The sequence below is a fragment of the Hippopotamus amphibius genome, chromosome 6 (genome assembly GCF_030028045.1).
Source record: "Hippopotamus amphibius kiboko isolate mHipAmp2 chromosome 6, mHipAmp2.hap2, whole genome shotgun sequence".
Classification (NCBI taxonomy): Eukaryota; Metazoa; Chordata; class Mammalia; order Artiodactyla; family Hippopotamidae; genus Hippopotamus; species Hippopotamus amphibius.
Window position 1 is genome coordinate 23,685,652 of NC_080191.1, and position 23,059 is coordinate 23,708,710.

The window sequence follows — 23,059 nt, forward strand, 5'->3', positions numbered from 1 at the left end:
TTCTAATCTTATTTTATTTAATTTCTCTATTGGTCTGACACTGATTAGAGGTTCAAATAAAATTGTGATTCTTCTATGCCTTGATTATATTAAAGTACTTCTTGTCTGTCTCCTGGCACCAGGAACAACTGCAGGTAAGTTAATTGTTACAAGGTTGTAGCAGAGAAGCACTAGTGCTCTTTGACGTGGCTGTTATACCAGATTTCCAGATGACTGAGATATTTTAAAAAATATACTCAACCTCACTTCATAACTACATTTTCACAAGAGTACAGAAATCATCTTTCCAAGTGCATCTTTCCAAGTGCTCTCATGTGCACATAAACAGCTTTGACTTTGGGAGCCAGCACAGGGCACATAAAACAAAATGAGTAAAAAAAAAATTGCACATAGAGTAATTTTAATCCATTCCATTTTTTAAATACCACAATAAATTTAATTTTCACAATAAATTAAATAGCCATATTCAGTTTACAAAATAGAATTACTTAGTGTGAAACCAGTATTTACAACTATATACATTATGTACATGACATTTCTCTTTGTTGACACAGAACATGGAAGTAAAAGGACTCGACTTTCCCATGTGTGATTGACATGCTACAAGTGACACCATGGTCCATACGAGAAAACAATAGTGCAAAATCACCACAGGAACTTTGGAACGATGTCAATTTTATGAGATAAGACATTCTTTTAAATAATAAGAAAATAGTATTTTCTGTTTTCATGGCATCAATTCAGCATCTGAATTAAAGAGTCAGCTTTCCCTTAGAAAAGAATGCATAACTCAATCCTCTACTTCCTGAAACTTCACAGCCATTGGTACATTTTCACAAGTTAATCTTTTGGCTTAAATCTATGAAAATGGCAGGCGACAAATTCTGACTCAAAGGAAGACTGACTCTTTGAGAATAGCTGAAGTCACTCTCCCCCAGTACCACCACCTCTTTTTGTAAATAATGTAAAAGATGCAACTATGTAGACAGCACACTGTTTCTTTGTAAATTTTCAGTAGGAAAAGAGCTGATCTTATATTTGGTAACACACTGCGTATGTACAAGTATACATGGAAAAATGACTTGGACAGTTGTGTCTAGGAAAAGTGCATATTTTAATCTAGAAGAGACATGTGTGTCTCCAGGCACAACACACAGTGTTGTGTGACATTATTTTAGGGCCAGTTCAATGTCCTCCCAGTGATCTGGTAAAATTTTTGATTGAAAGGGTGAAAGAATTTGCGCAATTTGGTAATGACAGAGGGGTCCACCTCCGGATGAATACGCCCCTTGCTGCCCGCCAGGCACTTATTAAAGATAATGTTAAATCGCAAGCAGTAAAACCCTCTGGTAGCATTGAAATACAAATTGTATTGACTTATTCTCGGGGGAAGATTTAGGAACTTCTCCACGAGCTGAAGTTCTGGCAGGGGTTCCGTGATGAGTCGATCTCCATCGACGATGTGAAATTGCTCAATTGGAAAGTACTTCAACCACCTTTCCAGATGTTTGGTGTAGATGCTGGTTCTTACTGCCTTGTATTTCGTGTTCACTTCGCAGGTATTAGGGTCTATGGCCAGCTTCTCAAACTTGTAATATGTTTTATTCTTCCTCTCCTTCCCCTCTAGCACCTGAGTGTAATCAGAAATAGCTCTTGTGGTTGGCTCCCTGACAATGATCAACAACTTGATGGATGAGTTCATTCTGTAAATCCTTTCCGGAACCTCCTCCGTGATAAAATATGCTGGGCTCTTTTCAATTGTGATTTGCTGAGGGTAGGAAAAAGGCATCTTTTTCCTATACCACTCAATACCCTTGGCATAATTCTCATCATTGTCAAAAAAGTGGATTTCTTGAGAGGCTTTGACCACTGCTGGATGGAGGTTCAGCATCTCAAGCAGGGCCCTGGTGCCTCCTTTCCTCACCCCGATGATAATGGCCTTGGGGAGCTGCTGGACCAGGTCATGAAGGTGCACCTGCTCCTTGGAAGCGTTGCCCTTCCGGAACTCGTGCAGCAGGCCGCGCTTAAACTGCAGGGCGCGCAGGGGGAACTCAGCCTGACCACGGGCTCCGAATCGGCCTTCGATGGGGCAAATGGGTTGCAGCCTGTAAGTAACAGAGAGACGCTCTAAGGAGCTCATTGCAAGTAATTTCTCATTTCTCTGGTTCCCAGTCAGAGTAAGATTTTAAAGGCATAAATAAAACCACTGTTCCCCGCCTTCTGCAATCCATAATGAACATATGTTTGGGAAATTTTACTTTAAGCAACTCTGTATTAAATGGAGCACACATAATTGATGGGATATTTTTATTAGTGCTTCTCAAAATTTTTATTCACCAAGCACTTAATTGACTACAGCGTGTACTGATGTTCACAGTACAGGACAGACAAGTGACACCAACCATACTAATAGCCTTTTAACAGCTCACTAGTTAACATCATTTAGAAAATATGAAAGACAGAAGATTAGCCTCTTCAGCTGGGAGGCTAAAGGGCAACTAGGAGGCCACGTCTTGTGGGTTTTGTGTGGTACTATTTTCTTGCAGCTCAGCTGCACTCATACGACTCTGAAAAATCTTTGAGATATAATCTGAAAAGAGGTCCCAGTTTCTGCCCTTGGCTATTTGTGTCATCAACCTACAAAATTCCAATCTTGGCACACGCTGAGCTTTCCATTCTATGAGAATTTCTGCTTTTGGCCTTGTGGACAGCTAGGAGAGTACATATTTCTTCTGCCTCTCTTTCTTTCTATCTAAAAAGGTCAGGCTTATGTTTTTACTTTGCTGAATGTAGGTGCAAACCCAATGCCATCAGCAAGTGCTGTATATCACCTATCACACCTGGGACCAGAAATCAACAAGACCGTGGCAGCACCAGAAACCTCAGGTCCTCATTGCCAAGCCCATTTAAATCAGGGACTCGAGCTCGTGAAGGAAGAAAGGCAATGGATGGAGCCAGAAAGGAGGATTTCCACTTCAACGTTGCCCTAAGCAATGAACAAGCACCACTGCTTTTTTTTCAGAGGGAAAGTTGTGGTAACAGTCACAACGCTACTAGGCTGGAGTCACGATTTCATTTGGTGTGGCCCGTTTATATGGTTAGTAAATTGAACTTCCTTTTGGGTACAGTCTGAAATTGAACTGAAATTCATTATAACTTTCCTAAATTTACCTGAGAAGGCATTTTCCCTTTCTTGTTAAAGTTTATAATGTTAGTCAAAATGGCTGTCAAATCAATTGCTCCAAGTGAAGCTTCTAGTTGCCCTAATAATTTGGAGTCTATGTCCCCCTCTCTGTGGCAACGAGCCTGTCTCTTGCTGTTCCCAAGAGACCCCACGATACCTTTCTTATTTTCTGTAAGGTTTACAATTAAAGGGAGAAGGGGGAAAGCTCAGGGTCATGCCAAGGCATTCTGCAGAACTGAGAGGAAGGGGTGTGGCCTGTGCTCTGTTTAAACAGCTATTTATCATGATGCGAATGAAAAATATGAACAGATTTTACTTTTTTTGTGGGTTTGTTATGATTTTAAAAACAACTTATGCTCAATGTGTAAAACGTGAAAATATGGCATAGTATTAAAAAAAGGTTTAATACCTTAGATAAACATGGATTTTGTTTTTATAAATTTTTTAATAGGATTAATATGCTAGAGCTTTACATGGAACATATAAAAGTAGCGACACATACATAAGTCAAAGTATGTTTTTAATTGTGACATTGTGATGTCACAAATTCATCTTTTAGCTCTTCTTGGGCTCCAGTTGAGAATTAAGCCCTAATTTCTTAAAGCATCCATTGAATGGAATGATGGACTTCTCTCCCAGGCATTTTGAATGATGCTGTCCTTGGGAGAACTGAGGGAACAGTCAATCAAATCCTTTCCTGTAGGACTTGATTCTCTCACAGAACCCAGGCTAAGAGAGGCTGAAACAGTGTCTGCCCTGTTTGAGCTGGAAAGGAATTTCCCTACTTCTAGAAAATGCAATTTTCCTTCTTTCCTTTATATACCTTCTACCATGGGAGCTCATTCCCTGCAGAAAAGTTGCTTTTTTAACTCCCCAACTCAAGAAAAGAGAAAATATCACATTATTTCCACTTCCTGAAGAGTAGGCAAGGACCCCAGACTAAAAAACGTGACATTTTAGGATTGGAAGGGACAGTAGAAGTAACTGAGCTCAGCCTCCCACCCAGAGAACAGGGTCTTCAGTTTCTAAAAGACAGGTCTGTATCAGCATATGTCTATTTCAGACAACGTGCTCAAACTCTCAAGTGAGAGGTTTTGAGAAAGCCCACCAAGCAATTCAATTCCTTATAAAAGCTACCCCGTTAGAGACTAGAGACCAGGTTAAAAATGAAAAGAGTTATCAACTAAGATAACTAATGTGTTAATGATTGTTAGATCAATTGCTCAGTAAAGCAAATGATTAGAAGCAAACTAAAGGTATTGGGAAGAACTTGATATAAAAGTTCTGTTATGGACATAGGACAGTGGTACCACTCGAGGCTTTTCACTAATAACAAGCACTATTTTAGGGAACTACTCGGAGTCAGTGACAAGCTCTGGGTTATACCATTTCCCATAGTTAGCAGCTAGTGAGTAGGAAGTTTACTTAGGAATTTTGAATTGAAAAGCATCAAAGGGGTTCATTTTATCAGTCAAAATTAATACTGGCTGAAGGAAAATAAAGACCACTGTTATATTATTTGTCAAATATCTGTGTGATAACATCTATAGATTAGAAAAGAAAAACTGTAAGGAAGATGTTTTTATTTTAATGTGTGGCTGCACTTTCATAGAAAATGGAAATTGAATTCATGGGGAACAGACTTCAGTCTTTCAAGTGCAAGAATTGATTTTAAAGGGCAAAGAAGGAAGCTTCGAATTTCAGAAATTAACTTCTCTGCCCTTTCCAATCATACCCAATGTGGGAAGAGTCCAGAGGCGTTCAATGTGAAGCCAGCTGACATTGCTGGACTTCTGCAGGTCTAGTACCTCTCAACTATTGGCTTATTTAGTGCCAAACCCTAGCTCTGTAGATTTCCTCTCTGTGAATTTTCCATTGCTTTCTGGGCAACTACTCTGAGCGACAACCTCCTTGTCTGGTATGTTCAGCTCCTGGAAACCAGAGCTAATTAACGTAGTTAAAACTGTCCAAGCCTGCAGCCATCTTTCCAGGGCAGTGGATTCCAAACCTGATGAGCTCCTTTACAGGATCATACATAATTTTAACTCTCTTGGTAGCACATTAATTACCCACCCTTAAATTTCAAAATGTAGATACATAAACACATCATCACTATTTTGCTATGGCTAGAGGTGAACAACCAGATGCACACAGAGCTCTAGTAAATGACATTTTTACTGTACGTGGCTTTATCCCTTCTCTGAAAACAAATGTCAACACACACCGAATACAAATGGATCTTGACGAATACCTTGGTTTGAGTAACTTGGATCTCTTTCTTTTAAAGGCTCAATAAATCAAAATCAATACTGCAGAAAAATATGTTTCTTGAGAATTTTGAGAGAGGAAAACAAATGGGTAGATTTAAAATTATGTCCTAAGGAAGTTTAAATCAAGCGACATTTAAAGTCACACAGGCATAAGTATGTATTTAATCACCTACCTATCCAAGCTCCCAACTCTGGCGACTAGATACAGGAGACTCCCAACAGCAAGGCTTCCCAGCACCAGGAGCTTCTGTCTCAGCCACGCCTGCTGTTTGAATAGCATGGCCCTCCATCAACCTTCAGGACTTCTGCAGCCTGGGAGATGGGAAGACAAGGGGACTCATCAGCAGTCATCTCTTACCGGCTCTGCTGATTGTCACAAAGCCAAGCAGGGGTGGGAATACAGGTGATTAAGTGATGTCACACAAGCAACAGGTGCCATATCAGCCTTGACAACGTTCATGGTATAACAGGTATTTGGCAAAGCTTACCTACCTTTTCCTGCTCTGTGTTATAAGATCAAATACTAAGCTGGGGGAAGACACTAACTAGACAGAACTTGCTGGACAATTGTCAAAGTAAAGTAAAATGCGGAAATGATTTTAAATATGTATGCAATTTATATACTTGTTGTTGTTAATCATTCAAAGAATACTGACAAAATGAGCAACTGAGCAACCTGAGGTTCAGCAGCAGGGCAACCAGGAAACTGAAGGCTCTGCTTCAGTATAGTGGGCTGAACGTAGCAGTTGAAATCCCCCTTCAGTAAGCTATCATTTGGGGCATAACAATGACATGTTTTACTGACATGTTTTTGTTTTGTTTGTTTGTTTTTATCAATGTATTTGTTTATTTATTTATTTATTGGCTGTGTTGGGTCTTCATTGCTGCACATGGGCTTTCTCTAGCTGCGGTGAGTAGAGGATGCTCTTCGTCGTGGTGCGCAGGCTTCTTATTGCGGTGGCTTCTCTTGTTGTGGAGCACGGGCTCTAGGTGCACGGGCTTCAGTAGTTGTGGCACGTGGGCTCAAACAGTTGTGGCTCACGGGCTCTAGAGTGCAGGCTCAGTGGTTGTGGCATAGGGGCTTAGTTGCTCTGCGGCCTGTGGAATCTTCCCAGACCAGGGCTCGAGCCCGTGTCCTCTGCATTGGCAGGCGGATTCTTAACCACTGTGCCACCAGGGAAGCCCACTGACATGTTTTTTGTTTTGTTTCGTTCCAGTTGTGAATGGAGGAAGGGGGTTAGATCAAAAGCTATGTCTTTACTTACTGAGGATACCAGCGGTAACTATCAGGATCTCAAATGTTTGGGGACAGCGGCTCTCAGAACCCTGATGTTTCCCTTCCCCTCCCCTGTCCAGGCCTGGACTGGACTGACTCATTCTGAAAACATGCTCAGACTAGATGCTCCTGCTATGTGACCCCTCCTGGCTCTCAATGAACTGAAACAGGGTTGGTGTTACAGGTCTTGCTCTAACATCAAGACAGAAGCTTACTGGAAGCTTTGTACTCTTATACCTGAAATAAGGCCAGCTGAGGAGTGTAAGGCTTTCCTAGTGCTACTATTAAATTTGGGGAGAAAATGCAAGCTCCCAATTCAGCCTTTCTTATTAAAAATAAATCCAATCCTCTTTGCAAGATAAGATTGTTTGCTTCTCATTGGAACTCAAAACCCCAGAAGAGGGACAACACCAATGGGTCGTGGTTAGAAATTGTTTGGCTGCAATAGTCTCTCCGTACTTGCTAAGTGAAGATTTTCTCTGTGCGAAAGGATTATACTAGGATTGATGGGTTGATTCTTTCATTCATCAAGAAATATGGAGCACTGATAGCATTTCCAGCTATTCTACCAGATTTATGGGGGATTCCAAAAAACATCCTGAAAGAGTTTTCGCCCTTGGAAGATTAATAATGTGATTAGGGAATTGTGAAAAGACCAGAGAACACCACCTCATTCATGATAATGTATAAATACATGTTGGGGAAAGAAAATGAAGGAAATGGTCAGGTGTGAGGCTCTGACGGGAATGCTTTTTTGTGGTATGTAGTGCGTGACTTGCTGAGGAGGCTGTGGGAGGGCATCCCAAAAGGGAGAGAGAAGAGCAGCACTCATCCAACACACAGTCCACAAATATTTATGGAATGTAATTTATGTGCTGGATTCTGTACTGGGTGCCCTGGAGATAGTGGCCAACATGGGAGGCTACAGTCTAGTGGAGAAACAGAAACGAAACCAGTAAATGTCGGATTCACACGTACCTACAAATTGTAATCACAGAGGAAAAGTACAGGACGCAGTGAGAACGAATAACAGGAGGAAGCTACTTCAGTCCTTCCTGAAGAAGTGACACTTGGGCTTATACCTGGAGCACAAGGACCAAGGAGGGCAGGAGGAGGGCAGGTGGGTTTCAGCCAGAGGAACGAGCATGCACAAAAGTACAGCAGAGGGAAATGCTTGGCTGGTTTGAGAAGTGAAGGAAGGCTACTTTGGACATGGGGGGTGCAGGGGGAAGAGAAAGGGCTAAGAGCAAAAGTGAAGAGAAGGTATTAAGAAGGGTCTTTGCAGGGACTGGATGAGCCTAGGATTCTGGCTTAGCATGGTCTGCTCTGCGTGTAGATAAAATGGGGAAAAAAATGGGGAGAGAAAATAAGGTTTGGTGAGACCTCGTGTGTGACAAGGACATTGTCCAGGTGGTATCTCAGGAAATTGTCAGAAAAGCCCTATGAGGCGGATACAGTTATTTCCATTTCACAAACACGTAAAGCAAAGCTCAGATAATTTTCTCCAACGTGCCTATGTTCACACAACTGGCAGGTAGTGTGGAGGCAAAGGCAGTAACTTATGCAGCACGACTCAGGGCTTCACTGGAAGAATCAGTCTCCTATCTCTGGGTTGATGTCTGAAGTCCTCAGAACCACCTGCCTTCACCACAGGGCTCCGACCCTGTTGAAATGCAAATACTGCAGCGAGATGTGGAACAAGATGTGGCAGAGAGAAACCTGTGTTCAAGTCCCCTATTCAGATTCTCCCATTAGTGATCTTGAGGTGGCTGCTTAGAGTCTCAGAACCTTTTTTTTTTCTTCTCTGTAAAATGGGGACAATCTCTAACTTCCCCACTCCGTAGGGCTATCATGAGAATAAAGTAAGGGTTCTACAAGTAACATCACTATACAAAGCCTTATCAATATGCCAGACTAACATAAGAGATTGTGTATCCTTCTATTTTAGTGTAAATGAGTTTAATCTGTGCTCACACACAGTAGGCAAGAGTAAAAGCTATGACGTGGTTGAAGAGGGCCAGCTGCAAAGGCGAGAGATGGGAAAGGCAAAGGTAAAGTGTGATGCCCATGGCCTCAGTGAGGGTCTCCAGCCTCATACAGGGGAGCAACTTGGAGGGAGGCTGGGGGTCACTTGGCCTCCTCTGCTGCCTACACGTAGCACCCACGTTCCCCGTTCAAAGCTGTACCGCACGATTCTTAGTCTGCTTTCGCCAGCTCCCTGATCCACCTGTCTGTCTGCAGCTACAGCTCAGCCATTCTTTAAAGTCTGGGCCATGTCCCAGTTTCTCCAGGAAGGCCTCTCCAGCTGATGCCCTAGTTCACGGTCCACTCCCTCCTCTCCTGAATTTTTGTTCTCGGAGCCGGAACCACAGTTAGGATTCCGGAGTTCAGAAGTGTTGGGTTGATGTTAGCCGCTGCCTTCTGAGTGTTCCACCACTCCTCCTGGCAACGGGCCAGGCCTGCCGACGGACTGCGAAGTACGAGAAAGCTAACTGAGAGGCGGTCCACCTGGAGTCTGTCTGCTCTGCTCCACAGGCTGGTGGTTCTCCACGGTGGGCTTGCAGAGCCTTTAGAAAGCGCGCAGCGGCCCCTGCCCGCAGAGATTCCAACGCAACAGGTCTGTATTAATCTTGTGTCTGTATTTTTACAGTGGAGGGAATGCCACACAAAACTCCAAATCATTTTCTATTGTCTTTTCTCTCTCCGGCCACCACGGCCGGTAAACCCTCCTAAATTTCTCCTTTCCGTGTCCTGTCCAGGCACTTAGTGCCTTCCTTGTTTCTTAACATTTGGCAGTGTCTCCACGTTCCTTTGCTATGGTGCAGAGGGTCTGGTTAATCTTCCTAACACAGGGTATTTTGTCCCTCATCTGTTTTCAGTTGTTCATCAGATCAAGTCCACACTCCTCCTTGCCAGCCCAGGCCCTTCCTCCTGAGGTCCCAGCTTCAGCAGTCGGCTTCCTCCCTCTTATTACTCACCAATACCAGCCTCTGCCTGTCAGGTCGGCCTCTTTACCGCTCCCCATACCCCTGTGCTCTCAGCTCTATGCCCTTGTCAGTTTCCTCACTGGCCTGGAATGTCTTTTCCTGCATCTCTTCCTTCAAGACTCCCAGACATCAGATCCCACTGATGTCTTCCTGGGGAGGGTGTTCCTGGTGCAGGTGGAATTGGGGGGGAAATATCCCAACACTCTTCCCATTGGTGGGTAGTAAAGGGTCAGGTCCTTTGTGTAGATAATTATGGGACCAAGGGTCATAGCTGGGTTTAGGGATAAAACTTGGGAGACACTTACCTGTATGGGGTGAGTGAAGTGCCACCTCATAGCTGAACTCTGCTTGAGGGTAGCAGGCAGGAAAAAGACGGGAAAAGCGACTGAGGATGTGAAGGCTGCTGGGGAAGTAGCCCGCGGTTTAGGAGCACATCATGGCAAAGCCATCAAGTTCTCTACTGCAATGCACGTATCATCTGGTGAACTTTAGATTATTCAACCTGACTGAATATGGCTCATTGCTTTTTCTACTGCCACTGAAGGCTGTTCAGTCTGGAAGGCACCAATGCTCTGCCCATAGATTTTCCTTTGTGATGGGCCCAGTTATCACCATGAAGGTTTCCCTCTGCAGGATAAGTTGCTGCTGCCAGTGCAGCTTCTTTATGTTTGAGATGCCTTAAATACTCCCGCTGGGGTTTTCTTCCTTTGGGAGTCCTCATTTCTCCAGCCTTTTGTTTGCAGGGCTGGCCTAGCTCTTTATACCGCCTCCTCCACTTATGGCAGGTCCATTACACCCTCCAAAGCATCTTTATGCCTACCATGACACTGAGGAAAATGAAAATTTTTATATTTATTTGAAATCTCAACTAATATGAAAGAGCTGTACAGGGTGAAGTTCAAAGGCCATTGGATTGGGAGTCAAAGACCTTGAATCACATTTCTGTTTAGTTTTGTAACCGAAAGTTTCTGAATTTTGGTATCCTCACCTGTGAAATGAAGATAATAATGTCTGTCTCACAGGGGTGTTATTACAGGAGCCTTGAGTAAGTGGGACAGACCTTTACAAACATTTGGGCACTTTGCAAAAATGAAGCAGATTTAGTAGCTTCAGAAGGGTGATCATTTTATTCTTGCAGTGTATTTTAAAAAGAAAATAATAAAATAAATACAGTTCTCATTAATAGTGTAATTGGATTGTAAAAAGTCTAAGTCCATTTTTATATAAATAACCTTTAATGGAAATTCCTGTTAAACATTAAAATGCTAACTAACATTATACTTTCTGTTCAAAGCAAGACGCCACAATTACAAACAAACAAAAAGTTAACACTTAACTTGTGAAGTCAAAATCTCTTGGAATTTTTGAGAAGTGGGCGGGGCCAAGGTGGCAGTTCCTAATGAGGCTTTCTAGGATGCAGGAAGTGAAATCTCATTCTGCTTTGTAATCACTCAGACCATGTGCAGTGTAATCATTCAGACCAAGAGATAGTATTAGAGCAGCCTCGGAATAAACTTTGCTCAAGGAAAACCAAAGGTACTCGGTAAATTTACATTCAAGATGCCTCTTTGGTTTTCTATGACACCATGAAGTGCTCAAGCAACTGCCGTGACGGAGTCTTAAAAGCTGGGAGTTGCAGGTCTTGGTCTGGGAGTACAAGCCAAAGAGAAGCCATACCATCTAACCCTTGCAGACAATGCCATTAAATTGGGGAGAAGGTAACTACTTCTCCAACCCCCAAATCCCTTCCCTTTAGCTCTGCCAGCTTCAATGGATAGTTTAATCATCTTTCATCAGAGCAGTCATACTGGTAATTTATAAAAAATTAAAGTTTTTTAAAAATTTATTTCTTTTTATTAAAAAATAAGTTAAAGACCAGCAGTGACATTTAAGCCCTCCTTTACCTCCTTTAATCTCCAAGTGTCTTTCTTTTTGTGTGCCAAGAACAGCACAATTATAGTTTCTCCAGACTATGAAAGCTTTAATAGACACGGTATCTTAGCTGAACAAAGCCGAGTATCTAAATAACAGAGTACGTGGCCAGAAACGACAAATTGTAGAGACATCTGGCTGCTTCATCAAAGCAGCACTAAGCAAAGAAAGAAATGGTTCCCAAGCTGACACAAAGAAATAAGGGAATTCAAAAATAATAATAAAAAAGATATGTTCAAGTGCTGTTCAAAGGCTTGTAGACATGGTTACTGCAAGCCCCTGGTACCAGTAAAAACGATAACAGAAACAACAGCAGCAAAGTTCATTAAAAACGACTGAACTTATACAGCAGAATTATTCCAAGGAAATCATAGCTGTCTTTTGAGTATTAAGTCATTTATCCTGGGCAACAGCCTAACGGGGTGGACAGGAACCACATTTATTGAGCCCTAGGCTCTCCTTAACTTTCTTTCACGTTTATTATCTCATGTACTACAACGGACCTGTGAAGTATCACCCATTTTATTTTTTCTGATGGAAACTGAAGAGCAGAGAGATGAAGAGATTATTTACTCAAGGGCATGTGGCTGGTAAATGCCGGAGGATTTAAATTTAGAATTATGTGACCCCAAAGAACATGGCCCCTTGATTGCAATCTCACTCCCCAAGCTCTGGATGCTCGCCTGAGAAGCCTGAGAAGCTTTATTTTTTTTTTAAATTAAAATCTTCTTCCAGTTTTGTTGAGATGTAATTGCCATAGAGCACTGTATAAGTTTAAGGTGTACAGCATGATGATTTCACTTACATACATCATGAAATGATTATCACAGTAAGTGTAGCTAACATCTATTATCTCACATAGATACAAAAGAAAAGAAAAAGAAAAAATTTTCCCCTTGTGATAAGAACTCTTTTAACAATTTTCATATATAATGTACAGCAGTGTTAATTATGTTTATCATGTTGTACATCACACCCTTAGTGCTTATTTGTAACTAGAAGTTTGTACCTTTTTTACTACCTTCATACAATTCCCGCCCACTACACCCCACCCCTGCTTCTGGTGCCACACTCTGATGTTTTTTTCTATGAGTTTGTGTTTGTTCTTTGAAGTGTACTTAACTTACAACACTGTGTTGTTCCTAATGCACAGCATAGTGACTTGATATTTCTATACATTTTGAATGATCACTACTGGGAAACTCTTAATAAATACTTGTTTATTGACTGATGAGAGCAGACAAAAGCACTTTGAACTCCCCTTAAATTTCCTTCCTTTGAACCGTGAAGTAGAAGATGAGGAGGTGGAAACAAAGAGTGAAAGAGGAAGACGTTTTCCTGGAGGGGTAAATAAAAAGGGCTATTTGGGTGGTTTGAACCTAATAAAATGAAGGGAAAATATTAATAAGTAACAATAATAATGATAATGAAAGTAAAAATGAAAGGCAATGTTTTTATAAAGTATTTTTCATCCTCACTACACTGTTTATGGTTAAAACCAACCAGAATCATGGGAACCACACCTGTTTTCCCCATAATTCAAGAACTGACACTCCTTTTGAAAGATTTTATAGTAGATGATGAAAATGACATTGGTTTTGACTGCCACTTGATGCAGATTCTTATGTCCTGATCTCTGTTAAGAGCTTGGTTAAATACGTTTATTGCTTTCTCATTGTCACCCCGTCTCATCACTGCCCCCCCAGCTCTTCTCCTCGGTATCTCAGTGAATGGTTCCCCATCTGCTAATGGGGTTGCCCAAGCCGGAAACCTTAGAATCCATCATCCTTGGCTCCACTCCACCAGTAAAATTCCACCTCCAAGGTACTATTAGAATCCACCTATTTGTCTGCACTGTCATTCGTGACCACCTTGGTTCAGGCCACACTCTCTTCCTCTCAGATATAATGGGCTCCTAACTGGCCTCCCCACTATTAGTTTTGTTTTTGCCTCAAATTTGTTCTCCACACTGATGACAGAGTGGTCTTTCCAAACAGAAATTTGATCATGTTGCCTTCAGGCTTAATACTCTTTAATGGGACCCTATTATCCGCAGGGTTTTAAAAGGCCTTTTACCTCTTTCCACCTCAATTCCTCACCACCACCACCCCTGCCCCAGTGCGTACATGTACAAACTTCAGTACACAGAACAACTTGTAGTTCTTTTGAGTAGCTCATGGTCAGTTTTGCGTCAGGGTCTTTCTATTGATACATAAGGTTTCCAGAGACTGAAAACAGCCCTGTGCCTCATCCATCGGGTCTGGGGCACCAAGAGATGGTGTCCCAGTTGGATGCTAATAGCCCGCCCTAGAGAACTTCTGTGAGTAGGAAGAGAGCATGTAAAGTAATTAGAACAGTGTTTGACACATGGTAATACTCAGTAAGCATTAGCTGCATCTACTAATGCTGACTTCTCTCCAGGCCTTGGATTAATGCCTATCTTTTAGATTTTAGGCTTGCTGGGAAGGTCTTTCTTGAACACATATGGCTGGCTTACATGTTCCTTCCATGGTCAGCACAGCATCCTTTATTTAATTCTATTGAAACCAATCGTAATTGCCTGTGTACTGTGTGTCCCTCTAACTAGAATGTAAGTTCCATGAGGTTATGGACTGCGCCTTGTTCATTGGGGGTGACTATAGAATCACCAGCACTTAGGGTCTCAGATACTCAGTAAATAATTGCTGAATAATTGCATCGGCTAGATGGAATGAACTTTATCCTAATAGCTATGGTATCTGGATACCACATCTCTTTAAGTAGGTAACGGTACTTTATCTTTGTATAGTACTCTGCAGGTTTACAGACTGCTATATGTGTATAATAACCCCATTAATATATAACCTCATATCCCCTATCATTTTATGTTGAAAACTTTGAATACTTACATATCCTTCGTCTAGATTTACCAATTGTTAAATTTTGACACATTTGCTTTATCTTTATATAAACGCATACCATTTTTACCAAACCATCTGAGAATAAGTGGCAGATTATCAACATTTCAGCATGTTAGAAGACCCCCCCCCGAATTCCACAAAGTCCTGCGATGTAAGTGGGCTGGTAAGCATTCCTGAGGTGTAGGGAAGTGAAGCAACCTGCTCAAAGCCTCAAGCAATTAAACCTGGAGTTGCTAAACCGCTAGCTTCGGGCTTTTTACACGGTACAACTCTGCCCCCAACTAAGTTCATTTAACGCTATAACATTGTTATAGAGTTTATTGGTAGAAACAGATATATCACTCTTTCTTAAACACTCAACTTGTAAATTCTGATGAGTTAGTTATTAAAAAAACAAAAAAAAAACCCCACCAAACTTTAGGAAAACTGGCTAAGGAGAAAACAGGAGATTTCTTGTCCTGTCTCCTATTTTACTTTTCTTTTCTCAATTCTTTTAAAGAAAGAAAAATGGAAAAAGCTCTTTCTATACATGAATAGTGGCAGCATCTGATGACACCCATCCATCAGAGGGCTGGAGCTGGCTCGTACTTTGCAGGCCAGTTGTTAAAGCCATGATTAAGAACAACATGACAGAAATTCACAGCTAAAGAAATTTAAAAACAAAGGCAATTAATACTAAAAACTCATTATTTCCTAATTATTGTACTGCATTTTACTATTATCTACGCTCTGGAAGTAAGGTCTATCGTGTTGTATGGTGGAGATACGACTGTGCCTCTCTTCCTAATTCCACCCTTAGTGAACTCACGTGGGTAGTTTAAAATTGGCGACGGAGGGAGGATTTATACAACTGATATATATATATTAAAAATTTTTTTTTAAATTTATTGGCTGAGTTGGGTCTTCGTTGCTGCGTGTGGGCTTTCTGTAGTTATGGAGAGCAGGGGCTACTCTTCATTTTAGTGTGTAGGCTTCTCATTGTGGTGGCTTCTCTTGTTGTGGAGTACAGGCTGTAAGTGCGTGGGCTCAGTAGTTGTGGTGCAGGGGTTCAGTTGCTCCACGGCATGTGGGATCTTCCTGGACCAGGGATCAAACCCATGTCCCCTGCATTGGTAGGCGGATTCTTAACCACTGCGCCACCAGGGAAGCCCCTATGCAACTGATATTGACAAACACAAACCATCCCCTCTCCCCAAGAGCAGGTTGTTAAGTATTTTCCAGCACACTAATTATGTCGCATTCATTTTTTCTTTTATGTATTTGTTAATCACATTTTTCCTGAGTACCCACTGAGTCTGTAGTCTGCTGTCAAGTGCTGTCAGGGAAAAGGACAGTGTACCTGTCTGTCACCTCCTCTTCCCTTTTTAGCCTCCCCCTCCATCCTCCTGCTTTTCTAAAGAGGCCTATATTCATTTCCAAGGCCCCTGTAATCCTTTTCTTTCTATTTTCACTTTTCTAGGTCTTTCCCCTCAGCTTGCTGTGCCTCCTTCCAGTTTCTCTCTGCATCTCGCCACTATGTTCTTCAAATAACAGAACTTAAAGAGAAAGAATGTAGTGCTGTTATTCCTAGCATTGACAGCAAAAGTCCAGCTACATGTCTTAGAAAAATCTTTTGCGTAGTTAATAAATCTGTAAAATAATTTATATTTAGTTTGTATGCAAATTGATTCTAAAAGTCTCCTTCTTGGGCGGGCTAACATTTTCTTAAATTGCAGTATTATTAACGTGCTTCAGAGCGTTCCTCTTTTTATTACCAGAGACATCTCTTTTTTTCTGAATCTCAGATCTTCCTTTCAGGGCCAGAAGGGCTCCACCAAATTCTGACCTCAAGATAACTGCCTGTGTTACCATTCATCAACAAATGCTTACTGAGTGTCTGCCATTGCCAGGCACTGCAGACGCTGGGAAGGATGTGGGGAACAAGGGACACAGATCCTGCTTCATTGCTCTCGTCAGCTCCCAGCATTCAAGGTCAACTCCTGTAAAAGTGTAAGGGAACCGCATCTTCCCTTAAACAGAGCCCAGATCCTCTTGGATTGGCAGCAAAGGAAGACTCCTCACAAGGGCAGGGTCTGCTGGCCCTAAGGTCCACTTCCCCGGTGGAGGGTGCTTGCCTCCTACCCAAGTAGCCACAGTCAGACCACTCTCCAAAAGGCACGAGTCTCCCTTTAACAAGACTCTTTTCTTCAAAACTCCCTGCAAGTGAAGTCTTTGTTGGGGATGTTTAGATCAGAACTTGCCAAGTTTGCCCCAACTTGCTGCAGACAGGGCTAGCTCTTGGGCATGGGACCTGTGTATCTGCATGGGACTCTGTGCTCAGAAGAGTCCAATGCTTGGTCGAATGCACTGCTGTCACTGTCTTGAAATTCTTAATAATTTCTGATCAAGAAGCCCAATTTCATTTTGCAGTGGGTCCAACAAATTATGTGTACAGTCTTGCTGCCAGACCCTCCAGCCTGCAGAGAATGGATTACTTGTGTGTAGGCTGTGGGTCTTCACAGTGGTGCCTCCTTTTTTCCAGATGCTTGGCTTTAAGAGAGACGTTGTCTTAACCCCATCATGTAGGAACACAGTCCTTTGCATCTTCTTACAGCCTTGGGATTCCACTCCCCTTTATTTCTCCCTCTCAGTTCTGTGGTCTTCCCTGAGGCCCATGTCTTCCTTGGGTACCAACCCTGGGAATGGTATCTGCCTTCAGAAACATAGTTGCTATCCACGAAGCCTTACAGTGCAATATCCGTAGAAGAGCATGTGCCACACAAGGGTAATGTGGTCACACACACACACCCCCTGCAGCAGAGGGAATCCACTACAGTAGATTTGTGGGGGATCATCCCGGGAGGCAAAGAGGGCAGTATCATCATCCCTATCACGCAGAGACCCAAGGACTGCAGAATCTGCTATTATACGGCAGAAAACTGTCTCCTGCCTCGCTGCTCCCTTTAAAGTAAAACAAAACAGGAAGCTCAAACGATGTTACTCACCTGCTCTGTGACTTTGAGTAAATCACTTACCCTCCCTGGTCTTCTGATTTTTCCTCCCAAGAAACAAAGGGCTTGGTAGGGATGAGTTTAACAATCCCTTCTGGGTCTAAATTTCTCTTACACTAAGGAAGTCCATCAGATAAGCACTGAATGAGTGTTCTTACAATGAGAGATTAATGTGTAAGGAAGTAAAGACAATTGCAGTGTGTGTGGCGGGGGGGAATTAGTGCCTGAGGTAAATCTCAATTTTTAAGTTCTTACTATCCCCCAGTTTTAAAGTCTTGAACTCTTTCAAGATAGCTGCATCGCATTCTACTGCCTATTGCTGTGAAAAGCAATTCTCTCTTTCAAAGACACGAAATTTCTTTGAAAAGATACCAACACTTAAGAAAGATTCTACTGATTAGCTTTCAATTTGCCCGGCTGTCAGGGAGCCCATAGAAATCACATTTTGAAAAAATTAACCAAGGGCAGCTGAGGAAAATTATCATAAGGAATTCTCTTTTCTTCTATTATAATGATCACATAAGAGAGCTGTAATGAGAAAGAAACAAATGAGGAGAGGTACAAGAAGAAGGGCATGGGAAGTGGTGTCCTGCATGTGTCAAGTCGAATGTGGAGATACGGGTGTAGATTTAGAGGAAAATGGACACCATTTGTTAGCAGATTAAGCAGAAAATGTATCAGTCAGGATGCTCATAATTGCTCCATCAAATGGCTAAGGAAGCTATTTAGTTCTTAGTTTCTTCAGTTAACCATGAAGGGTCAATGTTAGAAATTAAAAGAAAAAAGTTGATAAATTATACAGAACTGTGGAGTTTATTACTGTTCTGTGCTGAGGGTTTGCCCTCCTGGGAGTTATTGCAGGGGCAGCTTTAAGCAAATTCCAAATTTTCAAATGGGTTCTCCATTTCTTCCCTCCTCAGCTTCTGGTTCCTTGCATACATGATTTATCACAGCTACCATTATTGCGTGAGCTTGAGGAGCCCTCTGGTTCTCTGTGTGCTGGAGGATACTCATTTTGCATTTGTAATTACTAAACTTAAAAGGAGCCAGTTAATTCTGTTTCTGTTTCAGGGGTCTCATTTGGTAGAATGATGTCTTAAGGAAAGAGACAGGAACTGAATTTTATTTTGGCATGAAATCCCAATTAGTCCTAATCTCAGTATCTCATTGGTGTATGTAACTAATGTTTATAGAAGAAGGGTGTGTTTTTTAGCTCCTGAAGTTTCTTTTCATTTCAATAAATAGTTGCTGGAGTTTAGAAACTTGTCCCACAGGTAAGTTTAGAAGCAGAATCTCTCCTTCTCTAATCTTGTGTTTACGTAGACAAGTGTGAGTTGGAGAAGTAACAATTATACAGGTAATTAAGTTAAGATACATGATCCAAACAGATCATTCCAGTAATTTAGGCTCATGCTGTTAAAGAGGTCAAGTAAACTGGATAAGCTCTTGCCTCTGCCTTGTATAGCTAGTCAATTTTATAGTAATATCAGTTCTACTTGTCATACTCAGTAATAGTTGAGTGTACTTATTTTAAAATCAAATATAGTATTAACTACCAGACAGAAAGTCAATTTTTAAATCTAGTTTCCTATCTTACAAACTTTGTTTTTGTTTTTGGGGAGAATCAAAGAAATGATGTATTTAAAAAATACCTCAATGTCACAAATAGATTAAAAGTATGGTGGTATTTTTATCATTAACTTTTATTTGATTGTAGTTTTCATAATCCTCTCTCTGCAGTGACTTTTTCCTCCTTTTTGATCTCTATAACACTAAGCTATATATTTCTTTCATAATGTCTGACGATGACGCTGATTTTAACATTAAAGTGAAGAATTACACCATTATCAGACTGATTATACAGAAATATGAATGCACCATGTTCAAATCTCAAAGTTGGACTCAGAAAATTTAATGTTTAACATAAAATTTAAGCCTCTTAAAAACTTTAGAGAAAGATTTCCTATTATCTACTTAATCATCATAAAAACACAGTTTTCATAAAGCTACTATCTATTTGTGTAGCACTTTGCAGTTTTTAAAGCTCTAGTTTAAATATTATTTTATTGGATTGTCACAGCAAAGATATGATGGAGATAATTAACTGTTTTATCCTCTATTCTCTAAATAAGGAAGCCAATGTCTGGTCCAGGTACAGTCCTAGGTCTACTTAGCTAATGATTGGCAGAGTTCAAAACAGAATCTAGCTGTATTGACTGTCAGTGTTTGTGGGAAAATGCATCCTCTTTCTGTGAAGATTGGCATTAATTTTAGTACCAGGACTAGATACTCATTCATCAGTGCATATGTAATCCTAATCAAATGCTATAGGTTTTGAAAGAGAGCTAAAGTGATTTTTGTCAAAGTATAGGGCTTGGAAGGAAAGAAAGAGGTATAAAGTAACTTGGAATTAGCAAGTGTTAATATCCTTTCTGTCTCTCTCTGGCTGGATCATTAGTTCTTCCCAGAAAAATATCCCGATAAGATGAGAAGGATGACAATACATTCATTAAGGGTAGAAAAAGAGGACATAAACCAGTTAATTGAATAATTCCTGTGGATGACAATCATTATGCCAATTATGAACTTAGGACATTAACTCCAATCACTTTCTCCCAGCTACTATATACATTTTGGGTCAGGATATTCATTTTAGTGTGATTCTCCAACTCCTCCTAAGTCAGACATTATTTTTGTTATTACTGTTTTACAAAACGTTGCTGTTTAGGTTTATCTGCATATCATCAAAAAATGCCATTATCTGAGGCTGTTGAGGTTTTTTGTTTTACTCAGAGTGTCTTTTTTTTTTTTTTTTTTAATATTTATTTCTTTATTTGGCTGCGCCAGGTCTTTGTTGTGGCATGCAGGGTCCTTAATTTTGACATGCGAGATCTTTTAGTTGCGGCATGTAGGCTCTTAGCTGTGGCATGCGAACTCTTAGTTGTCGCATGCGTATGAGATCTATTTCCCCGACCAGGGATTGAATCTGGGGAGTGTGGAGTCTTAACCACTGGACCGCTAGGGAAGTCCCACTCATAGTGTCTTATTTCCTTGTTTGTTCCATGATTCTTCACTCTGGGTTGTTCATTTTCTAAAGAACTGTAGCCCAGGAAGGCTGGGTTTAAGTTGAGTCTTTCAAAGGAGTTACTTTTGCTTCTGCCAGTTGCCTGAGGGCATGGTTCTCTGGGATAATGCTTGAGGTTTTCTGGACCACATCTGTAACATGAATTACAATGCCAAACTCAAGGGATGATCAATTTGTGGTTATGAATCCTCAGGGAATTTTGTCCTCTCACTCTGCCAAACTGATTTCCTTGTGGAATATTAGGGTTTATTTCTAATTCATTCTTACAATAACAGTACAGTCTTCTAAAATACTATTTTTATGAGTGGCTCTTATTAGATTCCTTACACTGACCAGTTCCCATGCTTTATCTCAAAGCTAAGCCCACATAACCATCAAAGTGGAAGCTAAGGAATTCTAGGGTTTGGCAGAAATTCTCAGAGTAATATTTACTTGGGAGTTTGGTAATCAATTTACTCAATCAATTGATTGATTAATCAGTCTCATAGAGATAGACACATAGTTTAGTTACTTCACCATACATTTTAGTTATTTCAATAGTAAGTGTGATACAGTGTACTTATTTGACCACCTTGCCAGAAATGAAGGTCTCTTATTTTATTCCTTTCCTTTAGACTCATAAATTTCTTGCCCACCTATTTAAGCAGTTACTCCCCTAGACAAACTGATTTGTCCTTTTATAGACATTCAAAGAAATTTTGTTTCTTTGTTTCATCTTGTAAAGTGGCAACAGCTTCTTTCAATTTACAAAGAAAAATGAAATGGTTCCATTGAAATGTATTCTGATATGATAGTAAAGGCACAGTAGGTGGGGAAGAATTCTTCATTTCCCCCATGACTTTGCCCCTGGTGTTCCTCTTATGATCATGTTATGTTATAGAGCAAAATGATTTTGCAGATTGTAATTAAGGTTGCTAATCAGTTGACCTTAAGATAAGGAGACCACCCAGGCAGGCCTAATCTAATCAGAAAGCTCTTTATTTATTTTAATTTTTTTCAGGCTTTTTTTCTTCTTTTTTAAAAAATTTTTATTGGAGTATAGTTGATTTACAATGTTGTGCCAGTTTCAGGTGTACAGCAAAGTGAATCAGTTATATATATACATATATCCACTAGATGAGCTCTTTAAAAGCAGGGAGTTTTCTCCAGCGGAAGGGATGGTTAGAGAGGTTCCAAGCAAGAGAAGGATTTGATGTGCTGTTGAGAGTTTAAGGTACAAGGACTTGGAGAGCAACTTCTGGGACCTTAGAGTGACCTCTGGCCAGCAGCCAGAAAGAACATAGGGACTTCATTCCTACAACCATAAGGAACTAGATTTTGTCAACCACAAATCTACTTGGAAGTAGATTCTTCCACAGACTCTCTAGATAAGAGCCAAGTCAGGCTGACAGCTTGATTTCAACCTTGTGAGATTCTCTGGAGAGAATCCAGTTGAGCCACTTGGACTTCTGACCTGCAGAACTGTGAGCTAATAAACGGGTGTTAAGTTGCAATGTTTGAAGTCACTTGTTATGTAGCATTAGAAAACTAATACAGGCATATTTCCACATCATCTGTAGCTTAAAGAAAACAAAAAAGCAGTAGTGATTTTTCTCTGAAGCTTTCTTCTTATAGAATACTGAGTGCCAAACAGAGAAGGCTTGCCTTTAAGAGATACATTGTACCCCTGACAATGTCAGCTCTTATGCTCAAATTTTGAACAGAGAGGATAATGCAATTGAGTTTGCTATTGGCAAGAAAAGGTCAATTTAGTGAAATGTCGGATACGTCTCAGTGAAAAGGCAGATCATTATATCTGACACTGTCAGTACTCTGAGTTATAATGTACAAGCTACTGTCTTCATATCACTCTCTCAGAAGGCGACCCCTCTGTGTCTTTTTCTCAAGCTGAAGCCTTGTTCCCCAACGCTCACCTCTGGAAGTCGGCTTCTCTCCCTGATGATGGTCCAGGTCTCTGCAGCAAAGTGGAACCCTGTCCAACTAGGTGCTGACCTTCCCTTACCTTGATTTCTCCTTAATCACCTTTACAAGCTTCCTTTTTTATGACATGTCCATACAGACCCTAAATCTGGCAAATATTTAGCTTCCAAAATAAATCAGATACTTTGCTAATTTCCTTCATGCCCTTCCTTCTATTCATGATGTCCTTTTTTTATGTCCACTTGTAGAAATTGTACTTACTCTTTAATATTCAGCTCTGAGATCACTTCCCTCAAGAAACTTTCCTAGATTCTTCCAGGCAGAATTGTATATTCCCTCTTCTGTGTTTCCAAAGCATTCAAAATTAAGTTTTGCTCTGTGTTGTGTAAATGCTTGCTTGTCCCATGATTTTTTTTTTAAATTTATTTATTTATTGGCTGAATTGGGTCTTCATTGCTGTGCACGGGCTTTCTCTAGTTGTGGTGAGCGGGGGCTGCTCTTTGTTGTGGTGTGCA

General features: G+C 40.9%; 1 protein-coding gene across 3 annotated transcripts in view; it reads right to left on the bottom strand.

The window, feature by feature from the left end:
• Positions 1-383: 383 nt before the first annotated feature.
• Positions 384-23,059, bottom strand: part of HS3ST5 (heparan sulfate-glucosamine 3-sulfotransferase 5) — a 163,527-nt gene continuing 140,851 nt past the window's right edge. For all 3 annotated transcript variants that reach the window (XM_057739481.1, XM_057739479.1, XM_057739480.1), the window contains 2 exons: positions 5,628-5,766; positions 384-2,105 (listed from right to left, as the gene is read on the bottom strand). In XM_057739481.1, the coding sequence (XP_057595464.1) occupies positions 1,175-2,105; positions 5,628-5,734 (1,038 nt within the window). In that variant the 5' untranslated portion in view covers positions 5,735-5,766 and the 3' untranslated portion in view covers positions 384-1,174. The remainder of the gene's footprint in view (positions 2,106-5,627; positions 5,767-23,059) is intronic.